The sequence below is a fragment of the Pelodiscus sinensis genome, chromosome 3 (genome assembly GCF_049634645.1).
Source record: "Pelodiscus sinensis isolate JC-2024 chromosome 3, ASM4963464v1, whole genome shotgun sequence".
NCBI classification, from domain to species: Eukaryota; Metazoa; Chordata; order Testudines; family Trionychidae; genus Pelodiscus; species Pelodiscus sinensis.
The window spans coordinates 108349594-108368865 of NC_134713.1; the positions used below are offsets into that span (position 1 = coordinate 108349594).

General features: G+C 39.3%; 1 protein-coding gene across 12 annotated transcripts in view; it reads right to left on the bottom strand.

Annotated features, from left to right (window-relative positions):
• SYNE1 (spectrin repeat containing nuclear envelope protein 1) overlaps positions 1-19272 on the bottom strand; it is a 488224-nt gene that overhangs the window by 267899 nt on the left and 201053 nt on the right. For all 12 annotated transcript variants that reach the window (XM_075924456.1, XM_075924455.1, XM_075924462.1 and 9 more), the window contains 11 exons: positions 17563-17750; positions 17330-17453; positions 16085-16251; positions 14818-14971; positions 13895-14523; positions 12884-13063; positions 9082-9232; positions 5287-5445; positions 3517-3699; positions 1024-1125; positions 63-266 (listed from right to left, as the gene is read on the bottom strand). In XM_075924456.1, the coding sequence (XP_075780571.1) occupies positions 63-266; positions 1024-1125; positions 3517-3699; positions 5287-5445; positions 9082-9232; positions 12884-13063; positions 13895-14523; positions 14818-14971; positions 16085-16251; positions 17330-17453; positions 17563-17750 (2241 nt within the window). The remainder of the gene's footprint in view (positions 1-62; positions 267-1023; positions 1126-3516; positions 3700-5286; positions 5446-9081; positions 9233-12883; positions 13064-13894; positions 14524-14817; positions 14972-16084; positions 16252-17329; positions 17454-17562; positions 17751-19272) is intronic.

The window sequence follows — 19272 nt, forward strand, 5'->3', positions numbered from 1 at the left end:
ATGCTAGAATTAAACACAGGAGCCACTATGCATTAGAAAGTATATCTTCTACAATACTTTACCTTCACTTTACTTAGGCACTTAGGATCCTGATAACAAGCAGAGTTTAATAGTGTCTCTTCTACTTCTGTAAGCCAATCTGTCATATGATCTATAAACTTTAATAATTGCATCTTCTGAGTGCAGAAATCTTCCAGTGTCTCTTTTGCTGTCTCAGACATTTCTTTGGCATGTTCCAGTTTTTGCCGTAAATCTGCTTCTAGGAACTAAAACCAAAATTTTACATAATAAAGCTCTACAGTGAATCACTCTGGCCCTGGTATTACAACTGGTGGGCAGCTCACATGAGATGATAAATGGAAAAGACGTAAAATAGGATGTGCCCCCCTATTTTTCTCTTTGCTGCATTGCTACAAATATTTGAAATAAATGAAAATGGCATACACTGAGGGTGAAAATAGGTTCCATGGAACTCAGTAGGAGTTCTGCCATTTATTTCAGTGGAGTCAGAATTAACACTGAATGAATATCCAAATGTGAGAAAATTAAAGAGCTAGTCTCCCTCTCTGCAGATTAAATGTCTGAGACATTAAACAAAATTAGTCTTTATTCAAATTAGACCCCGAAAATAAACAAAATGGCAAGAATGGGGATTTGAGGTTCCTGTTTTGGCCAATTTCTAATAATAATTAGTTTTATGCACTTATTCTAATCTAGTGTGCAGTTTTGTAAAGTAGACCAACATAATTATGATCCATTATAACACTAACTTTCAAATAAGAAGGCATTATTACATTCAGATGGTAGTAAAGCACTTAGAAAATTGCAAACCTTGTGTCCTTGTTGTTTCTATAATCTACAGTATTCTTGTTCAGAAACAATATCAGTAATTAATTGAGAATTTTCAATCTCAATAGGAAAAAAAATATCACAGTAAAGGCAAGTGTAATATGTTCCCCCCAAATAAGAAGGAGCACAATTTCAGAACAATACAGATTGTGATGAATGACAGCTATATCTTACCTGAAGATTTGCAGGTGACTCATGACTATTGGTCAGTTCATTGAGCTCTGAAACTTTTGAACTAAGCTGGTCCACCTTCTGCCCTTTATTCGTAACTTCAGACTATAAAACAGCATATAGTAAACTTTATTTAGTTAAAGAGCTGGATGGAACTTGAGAAAGAAAGAAAGAAAGAAAGAAAGAAAGAAAGAAAGAAAGAAAGAAAGAAAGAAAGAAAGAAAGAAAGAAAGAAAGAAAGAAAGAAAGAAAGAAAGAAAGAATTAAGCTACTCAAACTAAATTAAATATTATTATCCCTTGGTTTTGTAGTCTGACAAAAACACTTCTTTTATATATTAAGTTCAGACATTTTCTTCTCCACTAAAAACACACACACACACACACACACAGCCCATTTTAGAGTTTAAAATGTTTAACAGCTTGAGTCTCTGAAAAGTGGCTCACTAAAAATAGGAATGCCTTTGTTTATGAGACTGGAAAAATTTACTATGGTCATTAAGTTCCACTTACTGGAATTCAGAGTATAATGTACACAACCCTCTGTTTTATATTACAGAGAACTGCGCTCTCTGAAAAAAAGTTACATTCAGAAGTAAATCTTGAAGTAGTCCTGCTGCCTTTTATTCACTGATGTGCCAGTTTACTGTATAAATGTCAATGAAAATTCTGGAGGAACATTTTATTTCCTGCAAAAGCATGAAATATTAAATTAACACAGATCTAATTGATTAGAAGAGGCACATTAAGGGCTAAATTGTAGCATTAAAGTGCTACAGAATCACCCCAGGAGAAATTGCAGGAGGTATTGTGCATCAGGGAGCCACAAAACTTTCCAGAGCTCCTAAGATATGCAAATGCTGCTGCATTTGCAAAGTAGATGCAGTGTGTGTTTTCTCTCTGAGCTGAGCCTCCTCTATTGGCTAGTCAAGACAGAGAAGGATAGAGGGGATGAATGGGTTACTGTCCTGACCCCTCCTCACATCTTGGCAGAAACCAATACAGAAAATTCTAGCTGTGAAGAATCCTTGCGTTCCCTGATTGTAAAGACTGTGTTTAACTCCTGTACAGTCCTTGAGTGCTGTCTATCTCTTGCACATGTGAGGTCTGGGCATAGTCTGGTTTCATACAAAACCAGCCTGTTTAGCATCATTTTTTTGGCTGGTCCTAATGAGAATTGGACACAATGGAACATAGTTTTAGTTTAATCAAAGGAAATATGTTCCCTTTGAAGCATTTCATAACTATTTACCTGTATTACTAATGAAAACTCATCTGTTTCACTGATGATCACTATTTTTTTCATTAATTTCAGAGGAAGTGGAAGAAGCACATTCTTCAATGGCTCTGCTGTATATTTTTGACAACATTATTCTCATATAACGCCCATAGCAAGAGAGCACAGAACCATGGCTACGTAAAAGCTTCACTTTTCTAGGAGTTAGCATCTAAAACTACTGGCTCATATTCCAACTTCTTAGAAAATTATTGGGAAGTGAAATTATGGACCACCAAAGTCACATAGCACCAATACTACACATAATAGAATCTGTGACTCTCTAGTCTAATGTATTAATCAATACTTACTCAACAACTCATTCTAGGCAAATAGTAGAAGTAATGCATTAACATATTATTAATGACTGTGAATCTTCTGTAATTATTTTTAATGCAAGGTGTAAAAGAAATAAAGTACTCTTGAATTTCAGCATAGGGATGTAAACAACTAGTCGAGTAATCGTCTACCCAATAACCCTAGGTTTGACTACTCGCTCCCCTCACTTCTGCCTCTGTATCAGAGGTAGCAAGGGGGAGTCAGTGCTTGGGGAAGCTTGCTGAAAAGCCGGTTCCCCCCAGCACAGTCTCCTTGGTGTGCAGAAGGCTGGCGGGGACAGGGGAGAGCCAATACAAGAGTGTCCACACAAGTAAGCTTGCTCTTATTTTACTGAATTAGTTTCTGAACACACTAATTGAAACTGGTATAACTTCTGAATGCAGATCATGCCCACTAACTTACTCTTCAGCACACAACATCAACTTTATTGTATCTACAGGAGCACCCGCATTTTAAATGGGGATTTTTCAAAGTGCTCTGCATTGGCCTAACTCTATTCCCACTGAAGTTAATGGTAAAATTCCCATAACCATTGGGACTAGAATACAGCCCATCCTGACTATCTCAAAATCCCATCCTTAATTTTTGATAAGCCTCATAAAAAGAGGTGGGGTTACAACAGATTAAATGCAGTTTAGTGCCCAGATACTTCAGTATTAATAGACAGAAAGAAACAGTCTAAAAAAGATGGTGGGATGTGTCTATTAGATATTTACATTCTCCATAGTGGGTTGCTATGTTTGGTGATAGCAAGCTGAACAAAAACAAAAACAAGAACGGAGTCTCGGCTGATGTATACCAGCATTGTTGCATTGAGCTATGCTGATTTAAACCAGCTGATAAATGCATTTCAATCATTTGTATCATTTTCTTGGTAAACACCTGAAATTCCTTCAAAAAGGTCTCCAATTTCTGGCTGCTGCTCAGGTTGCTGATGCCTTCATTCAACTGAGAGATGGCATTACTGCACCATGTGTCAATTTCATCTCCTGTGGCGAGCACCTCATCCCATAGAGACATGCTTACACTCAATTTTTCTATATTGTCTTCGGTCCTCTCTGATACCTGTTCGAGAGGTAGAGACATCAATATCCCTTATAATAAATTTCATATTTCTTTCCATTTGAACCAGTTGCAAAAAAAAGTAGCTCAGAAACACCTGGAAAAGCTAACGCCAAGTCTTGAAATTTTACAAACAGAAACACCATTTAGAATAGGGAGACTTTATTGTCTGCGTTTTAGATTCATATATTGTAAAGTTGATATAAATCAGAACATTCCAGTGCCTATGAATGTGTACACTTTGCCAGAGGAAAGAGTTGCAAGTGGAATTAGCTGAATAAATTTCCATTGACTTTAAAATGTGCTATATTGCTAGAATTCCACCCAATATTGAAAATCACCCCACCGACAATTTTGATGCATCAAAAGTAGTTAATTAATAGTTATGGGTGAAATGGGTCCAAAATAAGATTCAAACCAAACACGAACCTTCTCTTAGAATAAGTCTCTGCATACACTTCCCCTACACACACGCTTGCCTTTCCAGCTTCCATTTTTACCATCCAAATAGGCATCATACCTTTGCTTGAACCTCAAATGACTTAGCAATCTCAGCTAAACAGGCTGCAGTTTTCCGAAGTCATAAGGATTGCAAGTAATCTGGACGTAAGTAGGGAGCAGTTCATCATGCATGTTTGGGAATTTACTAAGATCTTCTGAAGGATTTCAAACCAGATTTGAAATATGAATATTTTATAACTCAACTGCTACTGCAATGAGAAGTTTAAAATAAAGAGGGGAATGATGACACAGGACCAAATTTTCTTCTAAACCAACTCAGGTTATTCTAATGTTCTGAATAAACAGGTAAGGAAAGTGACCGTTCTTGTAAAATATATTTTTACTTGGAATAGTCAGCAAACTATAATTTTCAAAACTGATATGTCTCTATTTCACAATACACAAATCTGCAAGTAAAGTTCTATAGATATTAAATCTTAAAATATTACATTTTATAATATATTATGGGCCACCTAGGACACGTCTACACAGCACGGCTAAACTCGAAATAAGCTACGCAACTTGAGCTATGCAAATTGCACAGCTTAAGTTAAAACAGCTTATCTCAACTTTTCAAGAAAGAGCACTCTTCCCTTGACTTCCCTTACTCCTCGTACAATGAGGGTTACAGGAGTCAGAGTAACCAATCCTCCAGCCCAACATTATTTCGATAGTATGTCAAAATAACTGCTTATGTGTAAGATCTGGGCTATGTTATTTTGGAATAACATCAGTTATTCTGAAATAACGCTTCTGTGTAGACATAGCCATAGTGGCTAGCCAAAATTTACACATTCTTCAGACAAAAACAGAAGCGTGAACTGGTTTAATTTATAGTAAATTACATTCAAACATACAGTTCCTCATAAAATTTGTTTTTTAAATCTAGTAAGTGTACCTGATATATATTTATCTGAGCATAAACCATTTCCAAAATGCTCATGACTTAGCCCTCTGAGATTCCGAAGTCATCTTTAATTAAAAAAAAAAAGTATTTGCAGTTCCTAAGAGAAGCACATACATTGCAACCTATTCTCAGTCTGTAAACTGAATTTACCCTATAAGGAAAACATAATTTATTGCTCTTACATCCAGCCATTTGTCCACAGTGCTGTTCATATCTGTTTTCATCAGCATGGGATCACAGTTATGAATTCTCTTCAGCTCTGCTAACAAATGTTTTCCTTTATTAGTGAAGGCATCCAGCTCTTTTTGTCTGTCATTTAGCTCACTCTTGACAGCTTCATGCTGTGAACATAAATGTTTGCTTGTTTAATGCAGTCATAAATAAATAAATAAATAAACCACCTCCTTAGCCACCTCTAGAGACCTAAACTCACTGAGCATATGGAATGTGTTTGATAGCTACATTCTAATTCCTTGGTAACAGTTGTCGATATCACTAATAACCAGGCAATCTGTAGTTCTTAGAATAAGTGGAATATGAAATGAATGTTCTAACAGTTAAAGTGCATGAGTGGCTAGGCAATATGAGGTTCTGGGCTTATTACAGGAATGGATGATGAGGTTCTGTGGACTGGGATGAGCAGAAGGTCAAAGTAGATGATTGTGATGACCCCTTCTGGCCCTAAAGTCTATGAGTGTGAATAACAAGATCTGAGTCATTTTCCCACTCTAAAAAAAGGTGCTGTAGGACATTGGGCTGATAATTTACAAACTTTCCAAACCTTCATTTTCCCATCTGTAGATTGGGGAGAACAGTAACACATAACAGTCATACAGCATAATTCACTAATGTTTGAAAAGTGCTTTGAGAGCCTCAGACATATGGGCATTCAGAATGTGCAGCAAGTGAGGATTGATGGAGACTGGTATGGGAATATGCGGGGTCTTGCAAACTGCTACATACTTTCTTCTGGCCAGTGTTGCCAATAGGTCATTTTCATAGTGCTTACATTACAAAATGTTAACAGCAACACCAAAATAAACCGTACAGAAATAAAATTAATATTTATCTCAGGATAAAACAACTTTCAGTTAGAGGGAATTCACCATCTGCTTTTCCAGAGAAAGAGACCTGAGGGATGTGCTGGAACAGAGCATCTGCCAAGTGTTCAAAGGTACAAATAAATAGCAGAAAAAGAGGGGATGGGGAGGGAAAGGGAAAGGGAAAGGAAAAAATCTTGTCAATTAGAGTTCTAAATGGAGCTAACAGAGTAGGCTGTAAGTGCCTGATAATGAGCTTTTGATGTCATTTGGGTGTTGAATGTAGATGTGTGGACAGAGTTGGCACCGGAGTTTATTGCATGGGTGAGTTCCTGGATGAGTATGATTAGAGCAATGCTGCATGGTTGCTGGAAAGAATTTATTTAAGTTAGGGGGTTGTCTGTACAGGTATGTCTATACTAGCTCATTAGTTTGAGCTAGGTAGGGTAATTAGGGCAACCGGAGTTGCAAATGAAGCCCGGGATTTAAATATCCCGGGCTTCATTTGCATGTTCCCAGGCACCGCCATTTTTAAATCCCCCTTAATCCGAACTCGGTGCCCGCAGCTACATGCGGCATAGAGTAGGTAGTTTGAATCAGAGATTCTAATTCGAACTACCGTTACTCCTCATTCCACAATGATGTTTCTTGTATAGATGTGTGACTAGTCATCCTCTAGAGCCCCCAATTTAAACCCCTCCAGAACATCATTTACAATCTACAATCTAGCCTGGAAAATGATCCCTCACTCTCACAGGCCTCATTAGAAATCCTAATTCGAACTACCGTTACTCCTCATTCCATGAGGAGTAATGGTAGTTCGAATTAGGATCTCTAATTTGAACTACCTACTCCGTGTCGCCTGTAGCTACAGGCATGGAGTTCGGACTAAGGGGGATTTAAAAATGGCAGCGCCCGGGAACATGCAAATGAAGCCTGGGATATTTAAATCCTGGGCTTCATTTGCAACTCCGGTTGCCCTAATTACCCTACCTAGCTCGAACTAACAAGCTAGTGTAGACATACCCTAGGTGAGGATTGGCCCACCCCCAAGGCCTGTGAGAGTGAGGGATCATTTTCCAGGATAGATTGTAGATTGTAAATGATGTTCTGGAGGGGTTTAAATTGGGGGCTCTAGTAGAGGATGACTAGTCACACATCTATACAAAAAACATCATCACAGGACCTAAACAAATAAGCCACCACCACATCAGAGGCTCATACAACTGCATATCCACTAATGTGATATACATGATCATGCGCCAGCAATGCTTCTTTGCCATGTATGTTGGCCAGACTGGACAGTCTCTACAACAAAGTGTTAATGGACACAAATCAAACATTCAAAATGGTAACCCACAGAAACCTGTTGGGGAACATTTTAACTTGCCCAGGCAGTCATTAATGGATCTCGCCTTCATTTGTAAATCTGACACCTTTAATCAAGGTTTGAACAACGACATGAACTGGATGGGCTTCTGCATTCAATACCCTAATAACATCAAAAGCTAAGTACCAAGCACTTACAGTTCACTTTGTTAGCCTCATTTATCACAGACACTCTAATTAACAAGATTTTCTTTCCTTCCCTTTCCCTCCCCATCTCATCTTTTTCTACTATTCATTTGTACCTCTAGACCCCTTCCTCCATTCATCTGAAGAGGTGGGTTGTGCCCATGAAAGCTCATGATACCGTATACATTTTTTGTTAGTCGTTAAGGTGCTGCAGGACCGTTTGTTGTTTTTTAGGTTTTTTCAGCTGGTGTACAACCACACTGAACAGCTATTTCAAAATAAGCTATTCTGGAATAGTTATTTTGAAATAGCCGTGCAGTGTGGACGTAGGTTAGGGCTTCCCTAATGCAGGTGTGCTATCTCTGTTTAGAGCCCCAGGAAGCACTGGGGAGGAAAAAGTTAGAATGGCCCTGGTGAGGGGCTATTTCAAAATAGCAGCAATGGACCGTCTATGCACACCTTATTTCAAAATAGTTATTTTAGAATAGGCGTTATTCCTCATAGAATGAGTTTTACAGAATTCGGAATAAGCTGTCAATTATTTCAAAATTATGGAATGTCTTTGTAGACGCTCACAGTTATTTTGAAATAATACTAGTTATCTTAAAATAACAGTGCAGTGTAGATGCACCCTTATAATTCAGGGGTAGCTATGTTATCTGTAACAGTTTTTACTGTTATAATTCAGAACTCTTCGCTTCAACAGAATGATAATCTGAATTATAATTCCAGATGTTATGATTTTTATAAAACATAGCTCACAAAGAGGTGTGTTTTAGTACTATGTGTTTTATGGTTCTGACTGCTGATATTAACGAGAGTCTTGCAATATGCCCATTACAGGTTTTTCAATCAAAATTAACGCTTTCTAATCAATGGGGGAAGTTTACTACAGAGCTTACTCTCAAGATTGAGCTCAGGCAAGCAGAATTGGGAAATGTAATATCAATGCCTTACATTGTCATGGAAGAGACCAAAGTTCAGTTATCAGCTTGTCCTTTCATTCTGTTTTCAGCTGAACAAAAATTAGCTAAGAGGTTATTAAGGCAAATCATTACAAACATGTTAACAGGCATCTTCTTCCTCCGTGCCTTTGAATAGCATATCCAACTTCACTAATTACGCACAGCTTCTCCTTGTATACAAATGTACCTTTAAAACTACTAATGGAATGTACAATATACTTAAAATACCAGAAATGCAGAGGCATGCAAATTGACAGGTTTTCCTGCAAAATGTGCAGTGTGTCAAAGGAGATTTACCACTGATTTCAGCAGGAGATGATTTGGCACCCAGTAATGCAAAGAACTTCTAACAAGGGTCAGACAAGCCTCTCTTCAAATATAAAACAAAATAATTCAGCAAATTTGATTAAACCAAAGATCCATTCAGTTATTTTTTAAATGAAAATATTTTAATTACCTTTGATAAAGCCCTTCTGATATCCTCCTGATCCTTTAAACTGGATTTGGTCATAGTCACATGGTCAGCATTCTCTATCACTTTTGTTACTGCTGATTTCAAACCCTGATAGTCTTTCATCAAATCAATGAGGACACAGCACTGTTCCTGTCTGTAATGAAAAATTGCTGTGTTGAAAGAATGATGTTCATTCTGACATCTGTGAAGCCAGGGGATGTAACACAGGGAGAACTTCCGTGTAGTGGGCCAGAGGAATCAGGCTAGAATGTTAAAGCAGCATGATCTGTGTGGTTATGTACTCACTCATTCTTATCACTTATAAACCACTCTTGATTCATCAATCTCAAAGCACTTTAGAAGGAAAGGGGCCCTAACTCCCATTGTACAGGTGGGGTATCTGTGCAAAGGCTACACAGAAGGTCAGAGCTGGTAGTACAAGCCAGGTTACTTGATTTTCAATCCAGTGATTTACTTCCTGGACTATGCTGTTTGAAATAACAGTGAGATTTAGCTGGCTTCCAATAGTGCAATTTCCACCTTTACTATCAACTAAATTGAATTCTGTTTAGGATTTCAACCTTCTTGGTTAAAAGAAAAAAGTAGAAATGAAGGCTGAAGAAGAGGGAAATGTGTCTGGACTCACTGAAATTTCAGTCAAAATATTTCCTTTCTTAATTTTAAAATACCATTGAAATCCTCTTGGCTTGAGACCATTCACTTGGAAATGGGAACAGTTTCCTGTTGGAGCCAGATCTTATGTGTGTGTGTGTATGTTTTTTATTTCCCTGCCTAGACAGGGATCTTCAGATTCAACAGTAGTTTTCAATCAATTCAAGTTCTTCCAGAGGAGGAGTCAGACAGAACAGGAAGCCCAAATTTCCTGTATATAATTTACTTTGTTATAAACAGTGTTCCATTGACAAAAGGAATGTGAAAGCCAAAGCTGGCCAAGTGTGAAAGATGGTCACTTCTGAGTTCTCCTCCTTCTCAGAAGCATACCTGTGAAATAATCATGCACAGCGAGATCCCACTGGTATAGAGGAAAACAATCACATCAGATAAAAATCAAGGCTGCGTCTAGACTGGCAAGATTTTGCGCAAAAGCAGCTGCTTTTGCGCAAAATCTTGCCGCCTGTCTACACTGGTCACGAGTATTTGCGCAAGAACACTGACTTTGTACTGTACAAAATCAGTGGTTCTTGCGCAAATACTCTAACGCTCCCGCTCAGGGATAAGCCCTCTTGCGCAAGTATTCTTGCGCAGGAGGGCCAGTATAGACAGCCAAGTTAATTTCTTGAGCTAGAAAGCCCGATGGCTAAAATGGCCATCGGAGCTTTCTTGTGCAAGAGAGCGTCTACACTGGCACGGATGCTTTTGCGCAAAAGCAAATCTTTTGCGCAAAGGCACATGCCAGTATAGACGCTCTCTTGCGCAAATACTTTTAACGGAAAAACTTTTCAGTTAAAAGTATTTGCGCAAAATCATGCCAGTCTAGATGCAGCCCAAGAGTTAAAATTACATTTCTTCAGGTCAGAAAAGACTCCCTATTGCAATGGACTTTCAGATACTTGTATGGTTTTCATTACCATCGTAGCTGAGCAACTCATAATCTTTATTGTATTCATCCTGAACACTCCTGTGAGATAGGGAAGTGCTATTATCCCCATTGCACAGGTGGGAAGCTCAGGCACTCAGTGACTAAATGACTTCCTAATATTATAAAGGAAGTCTGATACAACAGAAAATTCAAGTCACATCTCCCCAGTCCCTGTCTAGCACATTAGCCACCACATTTTTTTCCATGGTGCTGAAGTTGAATGAGTTCAAGGAAGCTAAATAACCCTATATAGTTACATAAACTCTGGAAATGGCATATTTTATTCTTAGCTCTACCACTGACTTGCTGTGTTGTGTATCCTGGGCTAGGGCATGTTGCTGTTCTGACTCAATTTCCCCATATGTAAAACAGGGATAAATATACTTCCATGAAGGAATATTATATTCAGGGCTCGACAAACCGCAGCAAAATCCACTCGCCAGCCCCGCACTACGCATGCACCAGACCCACGCTGCGCGTGCGCACACCGCCGGTGAATGGGGTGACTGGATGAAATCTACTCACCACGGGCGAGTAGATAAATGGATTTGTCGAGCTTTGATTATGTGAATTAGTTAAATATTGTCTATTCATGGCTTTGAATATGTGCATGCTGTTATAATTATTATTGAACCTGTAGTCAGGGCTTTATATATGTATGGTATGTTCACTTGCTCTGTGCTGATGCCTGGCCTCTGTCAGTAAAATAGTCACGACTGGAAGAATTGGGGGAGGAAGCATTGGGACTAGTGCCCCCACAATGGGAATACTTTGGGTTCAGATCTATATTTTGATCACTGCATGCCATTCTAAAGAGAGTTGTTGTGTATACTGAGGCTGGGTGGGGCTCCATGGCTGCTGGCAGTAGAGCTGAGAGTAGGACCCAGTCAGGCTGTTGCAGCAGGACCAGCCAGGAACTAGGACGACTGGGAGCAGCTGTCTCTGGCAAGAGAGAGAGAGAGAGAGAGAGGCAAAGCTCCAGAACCCTCCCTCCCAGTTGGAGCTGGCCGCCCCCTCCAAGGACCCCAAGTCTTTGTAACTATCCCCTCTCCTCACAGAGAGCACCCACCCTCCCCCACTGACACCCCAACCTCCTCCACTGTCTTTGACTCTTCCCACTCCTCAGGTTGAGCAGCCATCCCACCTTCCCCTGACACGCAGCTTCCTCCCACTCCTCAGGTTTAGTACAATGCTTTGTGTTCTTGGGTCTCACTATTCATCTCTCCCTGCCTCCCATTCCCCCCCCCCCCCCATTCAAATTGAGTTGCTGCTGCCTTATCCACATCTTTGAAGCACATAAAGATGAGGAGCAGGTAGTGACTTTGACAGAACTGGAATAAAAGTCTGGTAAATATAGTCTTCCTCCTCCTCTTCTTTCTTCAGAACTGCATTGCCAGATCACTATTGGGAAGCTAGAGTGAACGTAACATCCGTGGGGACAGTGATAAAGGGAATGGCAAAGGATGAAATCTATAACAGTGAAATACACATAGCCTGGCTAAGTGCCAACATGTATATAAATATTTGAAGGTTGTCAGTACTAAGGAGCTAGAGCTATGCTATAATATCCCTCTAAGTCATGTTTGAAAGAGCCTACTTACTTCAACAACAACAAATGCACTTACTTCAACAACAAAAAACAAGTGTTCTAACAAAAAAAATTGAAGAATATTAATTTTCTTTTCAAATGAATGCAAATGCAATTAAGAAAAGGATAAAATTAAATAAATCTATATCAAGAGAATATACTTATATGGACAGAAAGACCCCATATGTGTTACTGAGTATAATTTAACCAATATCATGAGTCATGATTTTACTTGAAAAAATCTTGAATTGGGCTGACTGCCTACACAGCCATGCTACATATTGGACACATTAGCTCAGGAGGAGTTTTCAAGCCAGTAGAAGATTAGCATGTTGCAGAGGTAGCATGCATTAAGAATTAAGAAAATTCAAATTACATAGTAATTATGTACTCTTAATGGAGATTTTTTTATCTGTCAAGAGACAGGTTAAGTTCATAAATGCACAAAAGAGCACATAATGAATATGGATTAATATTAATTAAATCATGTTTATAGAGTGTGTTTAAAATATTAAACGGTATATGATTGCTAGGTTGTATTATTGAGTGTTGGTGTTGATGAGGCAAAAAATACACTCCTTTTCTCTCTTTTTAATTATATAAAAAAATCTACTTACTTTTCATGGATTAATTTTTTGGTGTCCTCCCAAGTTGCTTCCAAGCAATTTATATCTTTATCAATTTCAGGCGCTAATGTTATATCCTTCTGAGCCATTTGTTTTGCTTTGTCCATCAACCACTGCAGTTCATGCTCATGAGAATTCAGTTCATCCTCTAGTTGGTTAAAGATCTTTAATCTACAAATTAAGAGAGTGGCTACACATTTACTCTGTGGCTTCACTGATAATGCAATAAGAGCAAGAAAGGGAGGAATTGTTTCTAAAATACGTCTGAAAGTCAATGTTTGGCTTTAGATGTAACTGTGAATCTGCAGCAACACTACTGAAGACAAAGATACACTGGATTGATGCTGTTGAAACTAAGATCAGAATCTAGTCCTTTGTGTCTCTATAAACATTCATACGCCCCCTCTCCTCACTTCCCACACAAAGTGTACTTGGAAATATTATATAAAAGGTATTATAAAATTATTTAACATCAGCCTCCTTTATAATCTGACAACATGTTGCAGATAATAGGCTGTCTGCATGCCCTGATAACGTGTGCATATGCAATCTGCGGCATCTGTGCTAATGGAGGTGGATGTGCCCCAAGAAAGGGCTAGCAGTTCTTGTATTGCCACTTTACAGTATGGAGTCTCTCTCCGTATAAAGCAACTTTCAGCTGCAGGGATTTCACCATCTGCTTTTCCAGAGAAAGAGACCTGAGGGATGTGCTGAAACAGAGCATCTGTCAAGTGTTCCAGATAGGCCTTCTCTACCAGACTATTCACTTTTGGAACTATGCTGGATGGCTTCACAGATTATATGTTACTTGCACCAATGCAACCTTTTCCTTTGCAGACTTTCTACCCCAGAAGGCCTAGATCTCCCAGGCATGAATTTAGCCCAAAGTATAAAATGATTATAGCTTTTTCTAAGTCATTAAAACAACCCATACTATGGAATACAACCATACATACATAAAAAGCACCAACAATCAAGTGCTTCCTGAGTTTTTGTTTTCACCTTTGCTGTAGTGCCTGAAGTGTTGGCTCCTTCAATCCTTCTTTGTCAGCTCTTTCCTCAATATCTTCAATGCTCTTTAACAATTGTTCTTTGCGTTCCATGAAAGACTTCTGCAGGGCTTTAAGTGCTTCTGCTTCGCTCTGCTTGGCTCCTAGCATATTTTGGACTGACTCTAGTTCTAAGCACAGATTATCAGCCACAGCCCTACAAGATGTCCTCTGCTCAGAGCCTCCATGTCTTAGATGATATTGGGCTTTCATAAGGGCTCCATCCAAACTGATTGCAGAAGATGCTAATTTGTTAATGTCTTGAACAACATCCCTGAGTTCTTTCTCCAACAGTTCTGATTTAACCTTATCCATGTTCCCAGTGGTCTCTACTGTCTGTCTCAGGTGATGGAGCACACTTGATGCAGCTGCATGTAACTCTAGAAAGACCCCAAGCTGACTGAGAGCCTCTTGTCTTCGGCTAGTTATTTGACTGGCTTCCTGGAAGAGCTGAAAGCAGTCTTCAACCTTTCCTTGTAGCATGTGGCGATCCTCTGGATGACTAAAAGAACACAGTTTCTCTTCATGGTCTTTCAGACTTTGTAATTCCTGTTTTTTGCTTTCCACTTTCTTAGAGTGGTCCTGTGAGAAAAAAAAGGAAACAAACTGATTTTCCATAGAAAGGTTCAGAGAGAAGTCTTGATAAAAGAAAGTAAGCTAATCAGTACAATTATTGCTAAATAGAACCCAGCAGCAACAATGATGAATTCCTGATTTGGATTAACCCGATCAAAAAAGTGAATTGTGTAATATGGACAATCAAATTTCCAACAGGTTAAGCAGCTTCATCATAGTTTTAGCTACATAGTCTTTGGCATTCAATGTGCATAGGCTGCTTTCCTTTATATTTTTGAATATTTCAACTGGAAAGATTACCTTATTGTGGCATACAGCTGGGTGCTGATCAGCTGTGTTTATCTCAGAAGTGGCATGCAATTCACCAAGAAACTGGTTAATCCATTCTGAAAAACTGAGCAGCAGTTCATCAAACTCCCCATGTTCAGCAACAAGAGACTGAAGGAAACCGATCCTATATGATATCAAGTACAAAAATGAAATGTTAACTTTTCAGTTTGAGAGAGGCACTTTGATTAATCAAAACCATGACTGACTAGACAGTATTAAAATACATTCCAGGGGAAACTAGCAAAAAGAAAGGAAGAAAAAAAAAAACCTCATGGGAGAAAAGGGTGGAGGATAGGGGTCTTAAACCTGAAAATGTTCAGACATAACAATTCTATTTAAACAATGAGTAGTCCTTTGGCATTTTAAATACTTACAAATTTATTAGTAGTGTATAGTCTTTAAGTTGCCACAGGACTCCTCATCATTTTTGCTGAAACAGAATCCCTTCTGAATTCTGTTTAAAGTGATTTCAAGCAAATGCACTTTGGGCTCCATCCTGAAAAGTTCTGAGCAATCCAGAAAGATGCCCATACTTTCACAGGAGTACTCAGGATTAAGCCATTACACACTAAATTGGAAGAAAAAAATGCTAAAGCATTTCCTATGTAAGAGAAGACTAAAGGGGGACAAGAAATGAAGCGAGATTTCCCGTATGGAATTCCATACATATTTCCCTTTAGAAAGTTGGCATTTTCTATGAACAAGTGAAATGTTTAGGCTCCAAAATCAGGGAATATTGAGATCCACATGTATCTTGAGGGATCCATGGAAATAAGAATATCAGAGTGGACGCTGGCTCACAGATTCTATCAGCATGGTTCTTGCAGAGATCAGATGGTAAGGGCACCTACACCAACTGCTAGACCTAGGCCCTACCACAAAAGCAAGGTTCAATCATACCGAGCGGGGAAGTGGGGTAAGCTAATGACAGTGTAAACTTATTCAAGGAAGTTCTATGATATTTGTGTGGGGACAATACTGCCTCCACAACTTGCCCCACCCTCCTCCTGGCATAAATATCCTAAACACTGCTTAGGGAAGAATGATGCCACAAGGCCAGCATGCTGGATCTGTTGGATTCCCATACTCACCTTTTTTACTAGCATATTGCCCATAATGCCTAACATTTCCAGTGTTACAATGTAAAGCTGAGACTGAGGCAAGCATTCTTCATCTGCATTGTTGATTACTATTTTTACGAATGTACACCATGCTAGAAACACCCTGAAACACACACCTCTTGCTAGCAGTCTGTGGTAAAGCTTTCCATCTCCCATCCAGCTCTTCAAACTCTTGTTGCATTGCTTTCATACTTTCTTTGGAAGCTGTTGTGAACAGTGACTCATTTAACTGTAATAGGCTGGTATACAGTGAAGCATGAGATGCAATATCAGCTTGCAAATCCTGGGGAACAGTAGATTGCATGTTTTAGGGTAAATATAGCATCATACTATGCAAGTAGACATGTTAGCCTGGTGTCAGCTGGGGAACTCCAACACATTCCTCTGACTCAAGGGTCAGATCAGGCCAAATCCTTAGAACAGTTCTGGATTTTGAGGACATCTAGACACTCTGAAAGTGCTTGGTAGCTTTTGAAGGCCCAGGCTTTGCAGTCCTTTTTCATGTTCGTGAGCTCTTATTCAAACAAGTAGAGAATGAAATTGCTTGGGAGAGTGAGTGCTCACACATCGGTAATGGCAGCAATATTTAGCCCAGAATTTGCCACCAGTGCTACAGCTGTGTGGGGATAAAAGTCACACTTTGGCCTGAGCATAGAAAAATCTCTCCATTCTTTTCAGTGCTGAAATGAAATGTGTCTTCATCTGACTTGTAAAAAGAGAGTTGCTTTTCCCTCAAATGTTTCCCATTAGACTACTACAACAAGCAGCATTTGTTCATGAGAGGAAAGTGCCTTAGAACGGGATGAAATTTTACACTGAAAAAAACCAGTAGAAGTGCTGCAAAATCACCACTTCTATTCTGAATGCAAAATTCCTGCACGATATTAGGTCTCTGAAAAGTCTTCTCATACATGAAAAAATACACAAGTGTCTGACCTATAGAAAATACTGCCCTGCAGTTCTGAAGGATCCTGTGGCAATCACTCTAAGCCCTTCAGTCCCTGGTAGGTCATAGGGTATGCTATGGCACTCACCCCCAGGAAACAACATATACTAATTGCAAAATAAAATGTTTCCTTCAACTCCCTCCTTCAATTTTGCCTGCACTTTGATAAATACTCTTCTATTTTCTGTGTTTGTACAGTACCTCGCACTGAATCTATGAGTGGGGCTCCTAGGCACTATGATAATTAATAAATACATAAATAAATAAATAATGTAAGTGCTTTCAGTTGAGAGAAGCCCTATAATTCATCTCTAGTCAGAGGGCAAAAGAGCAGTTTCATTTGTACAAAATTATGGAAAAGCCAATCCATAAAAACAGGTCCACTTCTAGGCTAACTTTCAATCCTAAAATTTACCTGTATTGACTGTAGTTCAGTTTCAAGTTTGACTCTGTCAGTGGAAACATACTGCTCTGGAGGTCGGGCTGCAGTTTCACACCTCTCTAACCAGGTCAGGAAGATAGATAGTTCCTTCTCCTGCCTAACAAAAGCATGGCACAGATCATTATTGATTCAAGCATCCCATGATCTCTTGTACAATTTGCAGAAAAATCTCTATTTGTCAAAATAGAGAAGAGTAGGTTACTCACCGCTGCCATTGTGCTAGGAGAGTCTCTAGTAAGGTTTGTTTCTCTTTAGCTCTTCTTAACAGCTTTTCAAATCTCTCCTGTAATACTGTAACCTCTTGAATAGCTTTTTCTTTGTTGGTGACTTTATGGGCAGAGGCTAAGAGGGAGGTCACATTGTTATTCATTTTTCCCACAGCCTGGAAGAAATCCTGTTGATGGTGATAAGGGAATACAAGCCACAAATAGAATAATTAAACAATAATACCCATGAGCCAACTGTTATTCCTCTACAGGAGCTCAAAGGAGGATATGGAATTGGTAAGATTTGTCTATACACAAAAGGTAAGCCATGCACACAGAGGTCTCCTTGAATGGCACGGAGCATTACTCCATTAATACTTGGACTTGATCGATGCTGCTCTTTGGGAGGCAGGTCAAGGAGGTGCCAGGATCGTGGCCAGGGCATCAAAAACTACCATGATCCAGTGACTAAATCCTGCTGAAAGAAGCACCATATCTGTAACACTGCTACTGCTCAAGTGTTATGGAATTATACTGAGTGAGTGCTCCATGACCTTAGAGAAAGGATTCCAACCCTTTTGTCCCCCAACAAAAGTCTCTTGCACAAAGTTCCATTTCTCACTAGGTCAGCGAATTTGTATTCTATTAGAAAAACACAAAATAAGCACATCAGACACAAAGGGCATAGTACTTGGAGATAAGAATCACCTTGTAACAAAGCTAGGGAAAAACCCACTCAACTATGAAGCAGCTAGACCCTCTGGAGTGGACTGGCTGTGTTTGCAGCAAGGCCTGATGGAGAATCAAAGGTTCAGACTCCCTAACAGGTGCCAAAGGGCTGTTCTAATTTATAGACTCATAGACTTTAAGGTCAGAAGGGACCATTATGATCATCTAGTCTGACCCCCTGCACAGTGCAGGCCACAAAATCTCACCCACCCCTCCTAGAATAATCCTCTCACCTATATCTCAGATATTGAAGCCCTCAAATACTTTGAAGACCCCAAGATGCAGAGAATCCTCTAGCTGTGCTCTGTACCCCATGCTACAGAGGAAGGCAAAAAACCTCCAGGGTCTCTGCCAATCTACCCTGGAGGAAAATTCCTTTCCGACCCAAAATATGGCGATCAGCTAAACCCTGAGCATGTGGGCAAGACTCATCAGCCAGCCACCCAGAAAGTTCTCTATAGTAACTCCTATCATCCCTCCATTGACCTATTTCCCACTGATAATGAATGGTCAATTAGTTACCAAGATCATGTTATCTCATCAAACCATCCCCTTCATAAACCCATCTAGTTTAATCTTGAAACCAGATAGATCTTTTGCCCCCACTACTTCCCTTGGAAGACCGTTCCAGAACGTCACTCCTCTAATGGTTAGAAACCTTCGTCTAATCTCAAGTCTAAACTTCCTACTAGCCAGCTTTGTTCTTGTGTCCACATTGGTATTAAACTTAAATAATTCCTCTCCCTCCCTGCTATTTATCCCTCTAATATATTTAAAAAGTGCAATCATGTCCCCCTTCAGCCTTCTTTTGGTTAAAGTAAACAAGCCAAGCTCCTTGAGTCTCCTTTTATAAGACAGGTTTTCCATTCCTCGGATCATCCTAGTGGCCCTTCTTTGTACCTGTTCCAGTTTGAATTCATCCTTCTTAAACATGGGAGACCAGAACTGCATACAGTATTCCAAATGGGGTCTCACCAATGC